The sequence below is a fragment of the Eulemur rufifrons genome, chromosome 17 (genome assembly GCF_041146395.1).
Source record: "Eulemur rufifrons isolate Redbay chromosome 17, OSU_ERuf_1, whole genome shotgun sequence".
Lineage (NCBI taxonomy): Eukaryota > Metazoa > Chordata > Mammalia > Primates > Lemuridae > Eulemur > Eulemur rufifrons.
Window position 1 is genome coordinate 30,397,003 of NC_090999.1, and position 20,587 is coordinate 30,417,589.

Consider the following 20,587-nt stretch of genomic DNA (forward strand, 5'->3'; position numbering starts at 1 on the left):
TCAGCCTCTTGGGGATGACCCCACTTGCCAAATCAGATGTTACAATTTACTAAGATCCCTGTGCAGGTTGGAGGAGCACTGTTGAAATTTGCTTTTGACCGGCACCCTACACCGGTGATTCTCAATCCTAGCGGCATATTTTTCTTATCTCTGGAGCTTTGAAAAATACTAATGGCCACCCGTAACCTACCGATTAAATCTAAATAACCAAACATGGGGTCCAGATTTTGGTAGTTTAAAAACAAATTTCCCCAGGGGATTCTCAAGTGCAGCCAGATTGAGAACTGCTTCATAATCTTTCCTCTTCTGAATGGTTGTCCTGAGGACCAAGGGCATAGTCTATGGCAGCCTCACAGCTCTCTCTAGGACCTCAATAAGCATTAGGTCTTCCTCAGGCTATTATCTTTGGAGTGGTTTGCAATAACTAACATTCTCTGGTAGAATAACAATTAGAATCAATAGTAGACTGGTGAAAGAAAGGAAAAGCAGTGACTTTTCTATGACATCATTAATACACTAATACCCCAAATGAATATATAACTAAAGAGTGAATCAATTTGCTATATTGCTAAAGGAAGTATCATACTGAAAGCAACAAAGTATATTTTTGAAATGGAAATATGTGTTATAATTTCCCTTGATTGCTAGGAAATGCATTGCCAAAATAGTTACCTCTCTATTTTATAGACTGTCCTAATTTCCCAAAGAACAGAACCTTCTACATTAGTAATAAATGCAAATGCTTATTTAGCATATTCCCTTAAATAACTACAGCATAGATTTATTAGCAATGGTCACAAAACTGAGAAAGATAATGTTTCTTTGTGACTATGTGAATAATCAAATACTGTAACTTTGGAAAAAATAATATAAATTTTAATGCATTGTTACAATTTGATAAAGATCAAAAAATATAAATAGGGCTCACTAGAAATTGTATTGCCTGATTATTGATTACAAATTGTTTCATGCAAACTTTCTTATAAAAAATAAAGTTATAAAAAATTAACTTTAATAAGTTAGAATGACCTTAGATTAATAGAAATTCTCTATTGAAATATCCTGATTTAAATGTGTTATCTAAAATTGTCTAGTTGGTTTAGGAAAAAATATTTATGCTCAGAAATGAGTCTCATACACATACCACGAAGAGGGAAGTTATCTTTAAATTAAGTAAGGATGCTTTCAGGAGTACCCATTTCTTTTGTGGGTATTGTTTCCCTGGATAACTATGTTTTGTTAAATCTCTGAGATGTCAATATGAATTTCTACTATGTTTGTTATGTCTATTGGTAATGTCCAAATACTACTTTTATTTCTTTTAATGTAATTTCAGACCCTTATGTAGTCTGTTGCCCTATTAATACCAGAGGGAAAGGAAGACTCGAAGTTTAGAAAAAAGCTGACTTAACAATACATCAATCTAAAGTCCTTACCTTTAATAAAAATGAAGCAGTTGAGGTACCTCCTTGTTGATTATAAGTGATCCCAACCCCATCTCTTTGAGTTCATTTTTCCATTCTCCTTTCCTACCTCTCTTTAACAAATATTCATTGTGTACCAGGTACCATGAATGTTAAGGTGAATTAGACAAGAGCTCTACATTCACAAAACTTAGTATCTCTGGAGCAATTATAACAATAAACACAGTGTTGTGATGGGGGAACTTCAGAGGCTCCAGGAGAACATCTCCAGGGAACTCAGCCTAGTAGGGGGTAGAAGATCAGAGAAGGTTTCTGTAGGGAAATGATGTCTAAACAGAGATATGAAGGTTGAGTAGAGTTAAGCTGGCAAAAGGTGAAGAGAAGGGGAAAGTGAACAAAGAGGTTTAGGTGTGGAAAATGAATGAATAATACCTTATGAAATAGCAGAATATTCTAGAATATCTAGGGAAGTTAACAGCAAGCCAATCTGATCTAACTTTACTACGGCAATTATGTAAACCTTTAAACTAGCATTAACTAATAAGTTCTAATTTATATGTTTTTTTTATTTAGTAGCAGAAAAGACATTAAAATATAGTGATGTTTGCAAGGTAAAGCATCTATGTAGGGCACTTATATCAAGGCTTTTACTGCTTGAGTCTGTATTACAAACATTTCAATAAGTTTCTGGTGAGACAAATTTAAATGCACAGTTTTTGATTCTTAATATAAAGATAAAAAGTAAAGTTGATCCTTAAAAAATCTTGTGATAAAATTTAGTTTGTAATGTAGACTCGTACTACTGTATTTTTAGTTCTATTTTTAATGCTATCTAGAATTTTTATCATTGCTTTTTACCTGAAGAGTCAAACTGTTTTGGTATCACTCGGGAAATCAGATTGCGCAGCTAGTAAAAATAGACATAAATAAATAAACCCAGAATACCTAAAAGAGATAGATAGGGACCCAGATCTTTAAAGAAATATGGCTACAGCTAATTGATATTTCTATACAAATTAACAACCAAGTTATGAACTAGCATTTAGGACTTATGATTGCATACTTGTGTTATCCCACTCAATTAAAACTAAATTGTATGTGAAGATAGAAAACTAGAGTACCTATCCGATCTAGTCGGTCAATGGCAACTGTTTCAAAGGCTCTTCTCATCATTGGATATTCCTCCAGGACCTCATTGAAATTGTCCACCGACAGTGAATAAAGGCGACAATATGTATCAGCTCGAACACTGGCAGTACGACGACCTTTGGTCAGCAGGCAAATCTCTGAAAAACAAGGAAGAAAGACTCATTTGGTCATTTTCTTTTAAAAACCATTAAGGCCGCCCACAATTTAAAAAAAAAAGAAGTCTCATGTCAGAAACCAATGATTAGTAACATTATCTGTTTTATCAGCAAATTCCTTCTGATGATTAAAAGTATCCACGTGCCAACACTCAATCTTAAAATAATGTTCTTTTTTAAACAATTAAAGCTTTTGGTTCAAATGGAAGACTGAAACAGATTACTCCTATTCCCGCTCACTCCAATCCCCTTGAAATAACAAACAAAGAAACCAAAAATATACAGAATGGGAAATAAAAAATCTACAATGGAGTTGAAAACAGGAAGGGGTTATAATCAGACAGAAGTTTTTTTATGAATTCTGGAAGTCAGAAAGCAGATGGTATAATCTAGACAGAAGCCAAAACTAGTCCAAACATTGGCTTAGAAAGTCCTATGATAAATCTAGACCAGAGGTTCAGATATATTATAGGCATGCCATAATGTAGTTTATATATTCCCAGTGAGATAAGTATGAAGAAAGTTACATTCTAAATGTACCGAAGGACTTTATATTTAAATAATTTCTGAGGAGAATTCTTTGTTGAAATTCTTTGTGGAAATTTAGATTCCAAAAATATGATAAGCAAACATTTGCAAACTGTGATTTCATTATTTCCTAGCTAAATATTTGCTATATCTATTAAAAATAATTTTCTATTTTGTTTCTAAAATATAATAAATTAAAAACACTCCCATAGGTTGTGTTTTTTTTAATTTAGAAATAATTAAAATATTTAGCTTTAAAATAATCAATTTGAAGAAAAGAAGTAGAAGTATTTCTAAAATTTACAGTCTCCTAACAAAAGGTAACAACAAAATAATGATTAAATGTCTAATTTTACACTCTTGAACTTAAAGAAATGCAGTTCATATTGATACACATTAGAGTAAATTATGTTGTAGGCACTATGTACTTATTGATGTTAGGACTGGAAATATGACTCAACAAATATCTACATTCATATTACTTATAGACTATAAGTGGTAAAAAACAGTTATCTTAAAGAATTCATTTGAATACAATCTGGTAAGAACAATATAAATATATGCATACTCTGAGAGTATTAAAGAAGGGCATCTGAGCCAATCTGGGAAGATAGGAAAGATATTAGGAAATACCACCTAAACCACCAGTTAATCTATTGTTCATGTAGGGAAACAAATTGTAAACTTGATAAGTAATATTGTGGAATATTCATGTTTGTATGTATGTTTGTGCATGAGTACATCGTGTGTGTGTGTGTGTGTGTGTGTGTGCATGCATACATTTGGAGTTTGTGTAGGAAGATAAATCTACATTGGTCAATTTTTAGGCAAATTATTATACCATGGAATTTGTCTAATATTCTAATACAAACAATGTAATAAAAAGAAGCATTTTCAATACTGCTCAAAATTAAATTTCTGTGTCACTGAAACACTAATGCCATATTATATAATTATAATACAACTGATAAGACATATTTTACTGCTAAATATTGACTTCAAATCTGTACATTACAAGTTGTCATATAGAAGAGTATAAAACTCATAATAAATAACCTAATATGTAACATATTGTTTACACCTGTAGCAAAGGTCCTAAAAAATATCCATACTCTTCAACCAGGAATTTTACTTGAAAATCTAACCAAAGGAAATAGTCTGTAATATTGTTTACACAGTGATATACATTATGGATTCATTAATATATTTGACAATATGGAAATGTCCTAAATGTTTAACAAGTCATGATTCATAATCAATCATATGGCCACTGGATTAACTATGTGACAGTTTTAAAAATGAAACCTTTAAAGTTTACATGGTAACAGTTGAAGTATCATGAAAGCTTAAGTGAGAAAAGCCAGATATAAGCTTGTAATTATAGCATGATAAGAATGATTACATGTAAGTAAAATGACTATTATATCTACCCATATTTTCTGCTCTGGACAGAAAAGGATTTCTTTATATTGATGTATAGTGTAATTTTTTTCTTTTTTCAACTTTCCTTTAGATAAATTATTTTTATTTGTGGGCATGCACAACTTTTATTTTAAAAATTATTTAGAAAAATTAATATCTAAGTGCACAGAATAGAAGAAAACAAGATATGAATGAACATAAACCTTTTAATAGTAATTTCTATTGAAGGAAATTTCTTCCACTTTACCTTCCATTCTTTTAAATATATTTTTATTTGGGCACTTGTAATTTTAATTTTCAAATGTATTCCATTTTGATCTATTTGTTTCTTTTCATTGTATGCTCTTCTTTTGTTGTGGATAGTAATGTTCTCTGTGTCCCTGTAGGTGTTAAGAGGTCTGATTTTGAATGATGGAGAGGTGCTACAAAATGAATGACCCTCAGTAGTGTCCAGTGAAAGAAACAAGACCTGAGGGACCATGTATTGTGTGATCCCACTTACGTACAACAGTCAGGAAAGACAAATCTATAGAGAAAGATAACAGATTAGTGGTTGCTTGGGGCAGAGCATGGGAAAAGAGATTAATAGTAAGTGAGAACAAGAAATATTGAGGTGATGAAAATGTTCTAAAAGCTGATTTGTGGTGATGGTTTCAACACTTGGTAAATATACTAAAAGACAACTGAATTGTATACTTTAAATGGGTGAAATATGTATGTAAAATATGTTGCACTAAAGCTATAAAAAGTGAAAAGAAAAAGAAGTTTTGTTTTTACTTTTCATCTTTATAGTTATGATAGTTGTATTTTGAATTTCTCTTCTCCTTCCTGAATTCTTTCTCTTTACTCTGTAATCACTGTTTTTGGCTCCATGTTTAGATCTTTCCCTTGTGTGTTGAATGGTTTCTTTGAGTAACCTATGGTGTTCATTCACATTTAAAGATAAAAACTGATGTTGCAGAATTTGATAATTTAGAGTTTTTCTTTAGGATAAATAGGTGGGAAGCTTGTCCTCCTAGTTCCCTAAATGCCAGAATGAGGAGGACTTTGCTCTTGGTGACTGTCATCTCTATTGTCTGTCCTAGTTCTTCCCTTTGTTCAATTGTGTTTTGAAAGAGCCACTGGCTTTTTCTCCCCTCAGGAGAGTACATAGTTGCCCATAAGCTATTGCAACTTGGAGGATGGGATGTAGAGTCAATTGTTCCATATACCTACTGTCAGCATAAGTCACTCTCCTTCTGCGCTCACTTTTTGTTCTCCCCTTTGCGGTCCTGTTGTCCCTTAACTAAGAGCCTCTTTCGGATGCTTCCAGGCTATCTCATTTCTCCTTGGCCTCAGTCCTCCATATATATATTCCAGGTTCACTCAACTTTCCCTTTAAGGCTCATCAGTAACCAGAGCATGCTTTTAACTGCATGTTACAGAATATCTGAATTACATTAGCTTTTACAATAAAATGATGTTATTATATTAAAAAATAAAAATCTGGGGGAAAGCAGGGATGGGGTGGCTCAGCACCTCAATGAAGCCAAGGTTCTGTACTAGCAATCTTTGTTTCGCCTTTGTTCGGCGTTCCCTCATGATCTATCACAAGTTAACTACGGCAACTCCACACTACAGCATCCAAAGCAGGGAGATAAGGAAAGACTTCCTTTCCACATTTTTTTCTTTTAATTATAAAAGTCACACTGAAGGTCCCTCCCTCCCTTACTTTCTCTAATGCCTTATTATCAGAACGGTGTCACACAGCCACCTTTAGTTACAGGAAAAGATTCAAAACTGAACATTTGGTAAACTGGAATAAGATAATTACTGTTAGTGATTGAATTAGGTAAATACTGGTTTAATTCCTGGAATTGTATATGTTTCCAGCCACACAAGATGAGAAATCTATTAAAAAGGAAGAAAGGGCAATGGTTGCTGGCTAGGTCACCAATGTTATCTAGTACTTCACCCTTAACATCTGCTTTCTGTCTTCTAAAAATATGTGGTACTGTCTCATTTTCTGATTGTTCCCAAATACACACTCATACATCATGTCTCTTTGTGGTTTGAGTTTATATTTTGTTCTTTTACTACTTTTAACAGGGTTTCTGAAAAGGGAAAACATAAAGACACACCCTGAGGATCACATTAAATAAGAAATGGACTTTTATTTCTTTATTTATTCTTATGCCTAGAAATTACCTGGACTGTAATTCTGTCTTGAATTAGTTAAATATTGCCATTGGTAAGAAAATAAATCCATCAGAGGATGATTTTTAAATAATATTTTAGAGCTATACGAAAAAATAAAGTGTACACGTTTATAAGCTGTTAACCAAAAGTTTTCCTATATTGCCATCTCAGTAAAACTTAAGATGTTATTGCTCAACCATCTGACTTTTTCATTAAATTCTATTTAAAAATATAATGTACCTATTTTGCCTTTGTAATTTTTGGGGTCAAGACTGATATTTTAGTTTGGTCTTTCTTGCCAACTAATGAAGTAGAGAATGCTATTTGGGGAATTTTCTGCAGCACTGATGGTTGGTTTCCTGCTGATTCAGGTATATACATCCAATTGCTTGGGTTATTTTAGAGATTTGTGTTTGAGTGTATGTGTTTCTGTATGTGTGTAGCATAAAGTATATTGGCCTGGAGTTTTGGAGTCCTGTGTTATAGACTGCTCTTGGCTGTGAGGATTTGTATTCATACCTATATTCTGTGGATTTTATCAGTAAAATGTAAAACTCAATTACGTCTCTAGAATTTTATTAACATTAAATCTGTAGCTTAGACTTACTCAATTTTTTATTTCTAAAATATCATTAGTCTTTCTATCTCTAGTGCCTACATGACACATAGTAGGTGCTTAATGTTTGCTGAATTGAGTCATTGAACAAAATAACAACATGCTCTACAAAAGGAATGATTTAATCCACCTACATAAATAAAATCCATTTGTCTTTAATGTGACATTTTCCCTTATGCAGAAACTAAGTGCTAAATATGGACTTATACCAACAAATCCTTTCAAAAGTTATGTAAAAGACTGTTCATTACCAACTTAAAATTCATCAGCCATTATCTTGCTGCATCTCCTCAATAATTTCTTAGTGAGAAACAGAACAAATGGAGGTATATTCATGGAAGTAGAAATAGTCACTGGGCAGTAGTATCAAAAACACTTAAAATATTCCCTTCATTTAATGCCTCCATACCCTTTGCTTGTACCATGAATAACAGAATTAAGAAATGACACATATTTAGCAATGAAAAAAAAGTAAACTTTCTGGTCACAAGAGTGCCAGATTTTATGAACTGAATTTCCAGATTCAATATGAATAGAACAGGTGCTTCTGTGAATTAATTTTCACTTGATACAGTATTAAGTTATTGTGAAAATCTACTTAGTGAGTAAACACAGACCTGTGAATAGGCGTTAACAGAGTTTTTGTGCATTTATCGTGTCTGTGTCTCTGTAATTTTTAGGGGATGAGTAAAGCATGAAGAGAGAAAAACCAGGTTAGTCATCTCTATCATATCCTTAGGTTTTTTAGAAATTATGTACTAGTTTATCACTTTTAAACAATACTTTGATACTGAATTTTGCAATTGTTTCCTAAATAATGGCTGTATTACCCTAGCTGGTTTAAGATATTTTAAGAACAGAACTATTCAGTTACATTATTTTATCCCTTACAGTGCCTGCTACATTGACTTTTGAGCCTAGACAAAATGATTTGAAAATGCTTATGAATACATCAAAATGATAGTGAATGAATCTAATGCCCACACTAAATTCTATTCTTAAGTTTCAGATGGCATAATATTGGTGCCCCTGATAGGCATCTCCCCTTTGTAATAGAAGTTGCCAAATGTTTTATGTACCTTGTTTAAGGTACATAACATATCTCTGAGGTTTTGTACAATGTTTATAATGAAGAAAAGTATCTAGAAAATTTGGTAACATTTTGCCCTTACTCAACAGGTTTGGAAAAATAACTTGCTTTTGGGTGCTCAGGTTGATCTCAAAAGGCAAATAAAAAAAAATACAAAATAAGTCAAATTGAACTCCAAAGAACAAGCTAAGTGCAGTTTAGAGATGTAAGTTTTTTAAACAGTGTCTTGGCATATTTTCTAGAATTTGTCTGTTGTTCCAAACTTTCTGCCTTTTTTTCTTGTTTGCTTATGTTCTGAAGGTTCTGAGAACTCAACTAGGAATTTCCTCATCATGTAATCACTGTTTTATGAACCTTAATGCAAATTTACTCGGGTAATATGTCCCTTCCTCTAAATGCAAATTTTTATATTATAGTCGACTGTACAAGTGATGATGACTTAGCATATTAATTTTAATTTGATACAATTTTCCTGGTTTTCTATACTGGGCATTTATGAATGGCTGAGAAGTTATTTCACTTAGGTAAGATGAAAACTGTTGGTAATTCACCCTGTCACGGGAACATTATAAAACTCTGTTTCCAATTTCAATGTCAGAAAGAGTGTGGCCTGGGAGATTAGATTCGGCCTAACACACTATATATGTAATACTTTTAATAATCCTTAGGGTACAAGATATATCAACTGCTCAGTGCTATTTTTGCTGACATTAGTTAATCCTGATAATAAACATTTGAGTCCACCTGACATTACTGTCAACTCTATAAATAGTCATTTTTATAAGGTAGGGCAAATGGCTTCAAGCATATTGCAACTCAAAAATATTTTTCTGACCTCTAAAACTGAGCTTGACATTGCAGTGTCACAGAGCTAATCAGAAACTCATGTCAAAAATTTTTAAAGTAATGTGTTTACCCTGAGTTTCTAGAATTTATGGGAAAAAATTGTACTTAGCTGCTTTTTGTATTTGTAAACTTTCTATATATTAGTGAACTAGTAAAATATTGCCTCTCTGTGGCATAGGAGATGGTAACATCTGGCTTAAATCAATTTACATATCAAACTTGGCTTGTAGAAGTACTTTGGGTGTCAAATGGCTTTGAATAGGGATCCAAAGATATTTAGACTAGCACAGAACATTAAACAGATGCAAATTTTGTAGTATTTGAATTATTTTAATGTATTTCACATTTTGTATAATCTTCTGAAACAGATTGAATATAACATTTCCAAATACATATCTTATGAAGTAAAAATAATGCATATATAGAATACATATATTGTAACACATATTCTAATAACCACAATACCTGATTTTGCTTTTTCTAAAGACATATGATAACTGGTCATTTCAATTCACACAGACATACTCCTCAATGCACAATTATTAGTGTCCTCTACTAATATTCATGCCAACTGTCAAACACATCTTAGCTCTAATTTTGATCAACTCAACTCTCTTAAAACATATGAATTAGGGTGATCACCCAGGGCTCTGAGTGTTGGCCTAGTAGCAACACTTCAGACAAGTTATACATTGGCAAAGTTATTCACAGACAAAGTTGTTATGTGGTTAACTAAAATAGTGCCTGTAAAGAGCCTACCACAAGCCTAGCAGACTAGTGGGCACTCATAAAACATTAGTTTCCTTCCTTTTGACCTTCTGCTGTTTCTTCTCTTTTCCTTGTAATTTTTCCTTGTGATTTTTGTTCTACCTGCTAGAGCCAAGGAAAGGTAATGTTTCATACATCAGGTAGCTTTCCAAATTTGTGAAATATAGCTATCCTCTCCCCCATCCTTCACCCTTTTGTAAATAATTTGTTCACAAACTATCCAAATTCCTTAGGCTGTGTCTCTAGTTAAGATGGCTTCCCACCTATGGACACCCTTTCTTAATTGCCCCAGAAAGAATTTATCTTTGTGCCTCCTCTTTATCTTGCATCTTAGTTTCTACAACACTTTACTGAATTTACTTGTTTATATGATTTTTTTAAATACTAAACTATAAGGTCTGTAAAGGCAAGTACAACAATCACATTTGGAATGTCTAGCACTTACCATAGATTTAATCATATAATATTTGGTTTCAAAAATATGGTATGAATGAATCAATAAATAAATGAGTTAATGAATAAATGAAAAGCAGAATGATATACTGCAGATTGGAAACATTCTTCATAAGACAAAGTGCTTCAAGCACAAAATTCCAAATAGCCATACCTTTTTGAGGAGTTTTGGTCCTATCTGCCAGAAATTAAAAGGCTCTTTTCTGGTTCCTATTGATTATAAATGTGTTTATGACATGGTTATTTAATTTTGTTGCATATGTGGATATTTTCATTAAGGTTTATACTTTCCACTCCTTCAGTGTATTTCAGTTCCATTGTGATTCCTTCAGCTGCCTAATGTTTGCATAAAATCAGTTTTGCACAATACTATTTATAAACTGATATCTAATATTTATATATATATATATACACACACACACACACACACACACACACTACTTGTCTTTGGCAAGTTAAAATACCTGATGGATCAATAATTCTCAGAATATCTGTCGAGCAGGTAGGAAACAATTATTGTTAATCCCATTTTAGCCAGGTGATATATATAGAAGATTAAAGTGTACCTTTTATGTGATTAAAACAAAAATCATGTAAAAATATCAAAGCTAAGGAGGGTAAGACCACAGTTTTCCTGCTTCTATCCAGCTTTGAAAATCCACCAGACCACTCCAAATTTTTCCTTTGATTTTAAATCTACCAACATTCAACTCTTTAAAAGTTAATCAAACACCTTGAATTATAAATGCCTTTAAAAAGCGGCCAGCTTTTTAAATATTCATCAAATGATTTAAGCCCTTAGATATCTTCAATATGTTTTTTTGAAGTAATATTTTGACAGCTTCGTTGTCCTATGTGGCTTAATATGCTTACACAAAATGTAAAAAAAAAAAAAAAATAGGAGAAATAATAGTCTCAGTAGAAAATATATTCACTAGATATTTATGATGCAAGTCTACTGCAGCAAAAGAAGTTATCTGTCTCCAAAATATTTTCTCTGATTCATTCTCTCTCTCTCTCTCTATCTCTCTCATATCAGGCATGTACCCATAATAAAATAGAGATTTAAATACACATTTCCAAGTTTGGTTTTTTAATGCAAAACTTAATGGTGAATTCATTCAGACTGAACTCTTTGGTGCAGTATTTGTCACACATTAATATGTATAGGAATAACCTAGGTTGTCTTGTTGAAAAGTAGATTAGGATTTAGTAAATCTGGAGTGAGACCTAAGAATCTGCATTTCTAACAAGCTCCTATGTGATATCAGTGATAAGGTTTTTTTGGGAATTGAGTTCATGTAGCTCAGATTTACAATTAAAACAGGGTTCTTCATTTAGTAGAAGTTGGAAAAAAGTAGACAAAAAGAATGGAAATTAACGGATATCATAAATTCAAGTCAACTGATTTCCTTGTAACCAGCGCCTTGAAGGAAATTATGGGAAATATAAAATAAATGTATGGCATTGATCCTGACTGAAAGAGTTGGAAATTAGTTATAAATTCAAGCATAAAAGTTTTAAAAAGACTTCAGCATAATTTCAAAGCCAAATTGTCTGCTAGTTATTTTATACCAATCCAAATAATACATTATTCATCATAGTATAGTTCTATACATCATTGGTAACATGAAGGGCTTTGGTTAGGCTTTGAAAGAAGTATAGGAATTGTATTACCCAGGCCAGGGGGATGGAGAGAACAGGAGAAAAGGAACAGTGTGGCAGAGGGGGCATTAGAATGAAATATGGTGTCATGAGAACAAATTCAGAGAAGAGTTTGGAAGAAGGTTTTCATGAGATTGTAAGAAGAGCAGTCTCACAGGATGATAGGAGTTTGGTGAGGCGTAAAGAATATTCCTCCATGGATAAGAAGCTTGATCTTGATCTATGATGTTACTGTAGGGCTCTTAAGAAAGGAATTTGTATGCAAAATAGGAAACAGAGTTATATGGAATAGAATGGGGAGTTCTAGCTCTCTACATATTTTGTCATATATGGGAAAGTAACTCAACCTCTCTTTCTCTAACAGGTGAATTTGTTCTCTCAAATCTTTCATTTTATGATGCAAGCATATTTATCTATAGTCAATTTGTAAAATGAACTGAGTGAAGCTCTTAGCAGTTAAAGAATTGTAAAGAAGTTTTGATAATTTGGGGTATGAGGTGATGAGGATTCGCCTGAACTAAAGCTAGAGTGCTGAGAATAGACATGATCTCGCTGTAAAATGAAGCTTTAACAGAGCTTGAAAGGCAGTGAGGCAACCACGATTTTGAACCTAGACATTAAAGAAAACACTAGAGTATGTCTGTCCTGTGAGTGAACATAAAGCAAAAAAGTTAATTTTCGAAAAAAATAAAACAAAACTTTGGCATCCAGAAAAAAAAAATACCATTTCATGAAATTCTTCTTGATATTAATACAGTTATTCCTTTCTAAAAAAAAAAATCAATAACTAGTTTAACCAAGATTAATGCCTAACCTGGGCTGCTGCAGTCCATATGGTAGCCTAGCTAGAGAGCTCTTTCTGAGGGGGATGCTTTGTATCAGATTGTGACTAAAAGGCCTAATGACACCCTCTCATGGGGAGATTTAAAGTAAAGAATGAACAACTATAAAAGTCAGTGAGTGCATAAATTATGGGAATGGTATAATTGCACCACTGATACGACTATAGTTTCCTGAAGTGTGTTCTCACTTGCCATACTATCTGCCCCAATGCTCCTGAGAAAAGTTGCTTGTGCTTCTTTTCTTCCTCTGCTTCCTTACTATACGCTCTATCACCGCAGGTAACCTGGGCTTGACTCATGCCATCAGCTTGAAAGTGTCTGCCTCATGCACATCTCCACCCGTGACCTTTTTGAGTTCTAGAAGTTTGTCCCAGTCCATATTGTTAAATGCCTCTACCTTTCTTCTTTTCTTTCCCTGTCTTGATAGATTACAACGAGTCATTCAAGTCCAATATATGAGAAGCCACAGAGAGGGCCTGTTGTGAGTAGAAAACGCATATCCTACCTATGGAGTTTTCATTTTCTACTTCTGAGTAATTCGAGGTATCAGCAGAGAGGACAATGGAAATCAGTCTTTGTGCAAGGTAACAGCAAAAATTTATTAGCCAAATAAAGCAATCCTACTATTAACTCTCAACCAAGAAAGCACTCACATTCACAAATTAATCCGAGCAAAGGTAAATATCTGTTAATCATTTCCAACACCAAGAAATGTCATTCTCTATGAAAACTAATGAGCAAATTCAAGGTAATAACTACAATTACAAAATGACATTGACGTTCTGAATTTAAAAACTTTGTGTATAGGCTTAAGTATGTGTTGGTGACAAGAAATAATAATACACATCAGTAATTAGCTACTTTAATTAGTAGTATGTTCTAGTGGATAGAGATAAAATGCATATGCATTAAAGGGATGATAATGATAAGAAAAACATATTTTACAGAATGATTTGCTTATATTATCTTATTCAGAAGGAGTTAAATTTGGATAAAAGGCTTGTTTTGAAATGAGGGGTCAATCAGGAGTTCTACAGCCAAATCCAACCCTTGTACTTTTGCACTGCTTTTTGTACTCACTTAAGAAATGAGTTTTACATTTCTAAAGGTTTGTTAAAAATAAAACCTAAAATCCACAAGGCAGATATGTGACAGAGACCATATATCACCCACAAAGCCTAAATATTTACTATCTGGACCTTTACAGAAAAATTTGCCTACTATTTAACTGGGATGTGATTACATCTTTTTCAAATCATGTTCAAAAAAAGGCCTCACTTAACTCCACTTGTTTGGGAAACTCTCTCACCAGCATTGATCTGGTCCTTACCCAGGTGAATGCACCTGCTCATTCTTTAAAAGCTTAACTGGGGCCAGGTGTTGTGGGTCATGCCTATGATCCTGGCACTCTGGGAGGCTGAGATGGGAGGATCCCTTGAGGTTAGGAGTTAGAGACCAGCCTGAGCAAGTGTAAGACCCCATCTCTACCAAAAACAGAAAAGAAAAAAAAAATTAGCTGGGCGTGGTGATGTGCATCTATAGTCCCAGCTATTTGGTAGGCTGAGGCAAGAGCCCAGGAATCTGAGGTTGCAGTGAGCTATGATATGCCACGGCACTCTAGCTGGGGCTACAGAATGAGACTGTCGCAAAAAAAAAAAATAAAATAAAAAAAAAATCAAAGCTTAACTGGGATGTGATTACATATTTTTCAAATCATGTTCAAAAAAAGCCTCACTTAACTAGAAACTCAATGATCCAGTATTTTATTTCCATGTTTGTGAAGGAGGGGGACAAGGAATGACTTTTACAAAGATACAAAAAAGTTACAAAATGTTACAAAAAAGCTCAACTTTTTCCTTTTTCTGTTACAGTTTTTATTTTGGGAAATTGTAAATACATAAAAAGTTAGACTAGTATAATAATATCCTATTAGAATGCTAGTAAAAGAGTATACTCTCATAGCCTAATAAACTAGTAAAATAGTGTAACATAATAATAGTATAATAAACTCCTATCTATTCATTGCACAACTTCAACAATTATCAACATAGCTAGACTTGTTCCATTGGTACTTCACACATTTCCCCTTTGCTTTATTATTTTGAGGTAAATTGCAGACATTATTTTAACTATAAAATTTCAATATGTAACATTAAAATATAAATATTTTTATAGTAAAAATGTGCATAATATCATTATTACATCTAAAAGTTAACAATAATTTGTTAATATTATCAAACATCTAGTTGATGGTCAAATATCTAAGCAGGAACAAATTTTGTAAAGAAGCTATTCCTAGGTCATATCCCTACTCCCTCACCTTCCCAGAGAATCCTAAACAGAAATGTCTCCTAGGACCTATAACATTTAAAATAATTAAAAATAAGCTTTGAAACATGACAGATGTATAATTCATTAAACTATTGTACCAAGTTAAGAAAATTATACTCATGTATTTTTTTAAAAAGATACTAATCGCTTTTTAAAGAGTATCAACTGAAACAAAAAATAATTTTTTTGTTACTGAACACCAGCAAAATACAACTAACATATCCTAGTCCTGGAATATCGTTTTACCAAGTATGTCTTTATTTACTTTTCTATATCATCATTATCATCATTAGCAGAAATCCCTAAACAGAAAGACGATGATGCCAGTTTGGAACATCAGAGATCAAGTGAGAATGAAGGAAGAGTTGAAAGGATCTTGGAAGAAAAACAAAAGAAATGCAAGAAAGGTAATTCTTAATGCTACTTAACTATTATTAATTACTGTACTTGTGTTCCAATGTATTAAACCGAATGACAATCTCTAGACCAGGGTTTCTCAATGTCAGTCCTACTGATGTTTTGGGCTAGTGTGGAGTAACTGGAGATCCTGGCCCCAATCTGCTCAGGAGGCCTAAAGAGTTAAAACAAAGAAAGACACGGGGGCTAGCCATCCCTTGCAAGAGTGACTGAGACCATGTCCATGCTGACCTGTATATAAGGCTTCCTACCACACCTGGTGATGTAAACCATATCCCCAAGTTAATGTTACTTTGTACGTGCTTGCCTACATAATCACTTGCTGTTTCTGAGTGCGACACCATGAATTGCCCAGCCTGCCACCACCAGAGCCCTGGAATGTAGGATCCCTGAATAAACTCATGTCTCTTTTCTCTAACCTTCCAGTTTCGTTTTTTGGTATTGGTGCACATTATGTGGAGGCTTTAAAAGGTCTCTAATCATCAAAACAGCCAGATAATTCTTTGGTGTTCAGAGCTGTCCTGTGCTTTGTAAAATGTTTAGCTGCATCTCCCTGGCCTCACTCTACTAGATGCCAGTAGCAAACCCTTTACAGTGGAAGTAGCATAACGACAGACTGACAGTAGTGCTGATGAGGACATATTTTTGGTCTCCTATCTCCAAAAACCCTGCTTTACAAATCCAAGGTGGTAAACATGCTATTGCTTTGTGTCTTTGTACAACTTTTGAATCATTTTTTTACAACAGAAGCTTAAAATTATGTTTTAGATATCAAAGCATCTATAATTAAACTCTTTGGGACATTTGCTTTAATTATGCAATCTTTTTTGGATAATCTTCTTGGAACTTTGTAAAACAAATGCTAATCACTTTGTTCGTGAGAGACAGCTATTTAAAAACATTAGAAATGCTTTTCAAAAACTCCATCTATTTTTCTTTTCCATTTAAGTGTTGGGTAACTCTGGTTGGTTTACCAGTTTATTTAAGCAGGATAAAAAAAAAAAAAAAGATATCTGCCAAAGAGTCCATGGCATTTAGATACAGAGAGAAAAGCAAAAAAAAAAAAAAAAAAAAAGAAAAGGAAAATTTATATTAGTGTTAATAAGTACTAGCCAATGTGAAAATTGTTTATGATAGAGGAAGTTTGATTTAATTGGGTCTTTTTGTTAGCGTCTGCAGACAAAAATGTATTTGAGGGCATGCAGACAAAGAGTATAGAGAAGCTCTTCTTTTTGGTTAGGTATAGCACATGATTAGAAGAATATTAAAAGAGCCACATATGAAGGTATTCATTAATGTTGAGACATGTGGTTGGATTTCATCATACTTTCACTATTATAAAAGCATGAAGATATTTTTGGTAGAGAAAATTGAACAAAATATGTCCTATCCTATCACATAGCACTATCATGTATCACTAAAGAATCAACCAACCAACCATCCACCATCACCATCAGTGTATAAAAGAAAAAAAAGATGTTAATATAGAAATAGCAAGAGTAATTTCAAAATGAAAAGAACACAGAATAAAGGACAGGACAGTTAAATGAACTTATCTCTAAGAATAACTCATTACATTGTTCTTATTCTACTTACTTCATCATAGACCCGGGAAAAATCCATCACAAACCTACGGCAGCTTGTCCACTGAGCTTTAGGAATACAACTATTAAAAGTGGCCTTCTATGAGGACACATGGAGATGACATGATTAAACTATTAACAATAGTTATTTTTGTCATGGACTTATATGTTTCCTCTAAGCCTCAGAGTACTGGGTTAGCCTAACAGTAATATGTCCAAATATATCTGTGGTAAACAAAGCTAGATATCAGTTTTAGGGTCAGAGGATTGTCTTTGTTTTCCTGGTTCTCATAGGCAAAGTCTTTCTTGCTGAGTAACTTTCTCTAAGGCCTAAAAGATCTTTCCAGCCCCTTTTGTTTTCACACATAAAGGTTTAATAATGGAGTGTATCTTTCCATCATCTGGGACAAATTGTGCTTACCTCAGCAGAGACAGCTGAAGTCATCAAAAGTGTTTGTTTTTATAGCTCAATTGACCATTAGAATATTAGAGTACACAGGAGACAGAGACCTCTATAAGAATTCTAGATGTTGTAAAGGTCAAGTATATATTTGACCTTTTTGAGAACAATTAATCATTTCTTCTTTGCAATTTCTGTATATTATTATCTTTATTTTACAGACTACCATACTCAAGCTAAAAGAATACAATTAACCTATTTAAGGCCACTTGGCTAGTTGGTAAAAGAACCAGCATTTGATTTTCAGTATGTGTGAGATCATTCTTGTTCCACCATGTCTTGACAGATATTGTATTGCACTGATTAAAATGGACTCAATAAGAAAAGAGAATATTGTAACATGTCGTAAGCCTTTTCTTTCCCAACAAACATTTTTGAAATGTCTCAGAGGTGGAAGATTGCATTTATATAAGTTGCTGTAAAGATAAAAATTAAAAAGAACTAAAACAAAAATATATTTAGTTGATGGCTAAGTAGGAGCAAAGTGATCCAAAGCATAGCTCTAAAGAGACTTAGCATCTGTGCACTGAAACGCTTGTTTTAACAAGTCCAACTGTGTTTCCTAACTATGTCAATCCTCTTTCCTGTGGCTAATGCAGATCCAGTTTACAGAATATATCAAACTGCAGCCTTCTTGCTGAGAGGAGCTGAATGCTGCTTTAATTTCCCAGTCGGGAGCTGGTATTTCATCTTGAACCAGGCATATTAAATTGTTGTGTAAATAGAAAGACCACAATGTGGGCCATATGGTAGTTATACTTTGAAGAGGAGAGACCTTCAAATCAAACTCTTAAAGTATGAGAAGCATTTGATGTCACAGTCATTAGTTTGGAGATATGGATGTGTTTCCCCGCCCCCCCATCTCTTCTAAGTGTTCTTTCCTCCTTCCTATGCCCCAGAAGAGCGATGGGTCCATTTAAAGTTGAAAAAACAATCTAGGTCAACCCTAAATCTATTACACTCTGAGTGGGACTTCCAGCAATTTCTATGTCATAATGGAGGGGGAAATACTACTTTAAAATCAATTTTCCAAGTCCACATTTAGGGTCCTGTTTTACTTTGGAAGGAGCCGGAAAGATTTCACATCCTGAAGTGAAGGAATGGGTTTCCTGAAGTGAAGGAATGGAAGTGATTTCATATAATTTCTTTCTCTAAAACAGGCCACAGATGAGAGTCTTTCATGAAAAGGCATATCCACTCCTTCAGAGCCACTGGAAGAGTCAACCCCCAAGGGTCACCTCTTTCACAGAATAATCACTGTGAAATCTCTTTGCCGTGGAGCACCTCCTTCTCTCTCTCTGGGTACTTTCAGGGTCTTGAACATTTGGTTCAGGCACAAGTGGGCCAATGCACACAGCTAATGCAAAGAATTGAACATTACATTCAAAGTATCTTTCTAAAATGTTATCCGCTGGGCTGGAAATACAATTTCACATCCCCTGGTGCCATTTCTTTTTCTCATTTTCACTTTTCTATCATTACAGACTTCTCACTCAGAAGCCCTGTGAGAATTAGGTTTATTCTTAGGTATTTCTGAAGTCCTATAGACCTAGACACTTTCAAAACAATAAATTTCATTTGGAAGAGTATCCCACTTAAACATTTTTATTAACTCTTTTCACTTTTAAGTTATTAAAGGTATCTGTATTTTGGCTTCTTTTTTTTTTTTTTTTTTGAGACAGAGTCTCACTCTGTTGCCCAGGCTAGAGTGAGTGCCGTGGCGTCAGCCTAGCTCACAGCAACCTCAAACTCCTGGGCTCAAGCGATCCTCCTGTCTCAGCCTCCCGAGTAGCTGGGACTACAGGCATGCACCACCGTGCCCGGCTAATTTTTTCTATATATATTTTTAGCTGTCCATATAATTTCTTTCTATTTTTAGTAGAGATGGGGTCTCGCTCTTGCTCAGGCTGGTCTCGAACTCCTGAGCTCAAACAATCCACCCACCTCGGCCTCCCAGAGAGCTAGGATTACAGGCGTGAGCCACCGCGCCCGGCCTATTTTGGCTTCTTATTCATATCCATGGTCTCCGAGAAAAATCTCAAGATCGTTATTTTAAAAATGTAGCCAAGACCAATTATTGCATTACAAGTCTCTCTTCTCTTCACAGTTTTAGTGACAAAAGGTTTTGGCTTAAAGATGTTCCACTTAATGAAGGCAGGATGTTGAGTGTCATTTTATTTTCTAAAACAATTTACACACTCCAGCAAAGTTGAAGGAGGTAGAAGTCTACACCCACACAAAAGCATGGTAATTGTGACACATGAGGGATTCTGAGAGGCCCCCTAAACCAGAAATGACCTAGGATTTGTTCAGCAGCACTTTATAATTATCTTATAAACAAAGTATCAGACACTTGTCATTAGTTTCCCATCTTCTCTGATGAATTTTTCTTCTTTTCTTTCTTATTGTTTGGGGAGAGACATAATAGGACATTTAAGTTTGTAAAGAACTACATAGTTAAGGAATTATGTAGCAACTAAGGTTTGACAACTGCAAACTTTCACTGGATAAAGTTCAGATTTAGAGGAGGGGTTATGATCAAGTTTTATAATTTTCTTTCTTGATCCCTCAAACAAAAATATAGTCTATAAAAAATCCAAGATGCAAAATGATACCTTCAGAATGGATTTGCTCAAGTATAGCCATTTCCCCTAATTTAT

At 33.9% G+C, this 20,587-nt stretch overlaps 1 protein-coding gene across 1 annotated transcript in view; it reads right to left on the reverse strand.

Annotated features, from left to right (window-relative positions):
- Window positions 1–20,587, reverse strand: part of HCN1 (hyperpolarization activated cyclic nucleotide gated potassium channel 1) — a 328,222-nt gene that overhangs the window by 1,555 nt on the left and 306,080 nt on the right. The window contains exon 7 of the mRNA XM_069492480.1: window positions 2,546–2,710. Coding sequence (XP_069348581.1) covers window positions 2,546–2,710 — 165 coding nt within the window. The remainder of the gene's footprint in view (window positions 1–2,545; window positions 2,711–20,587) is intronic.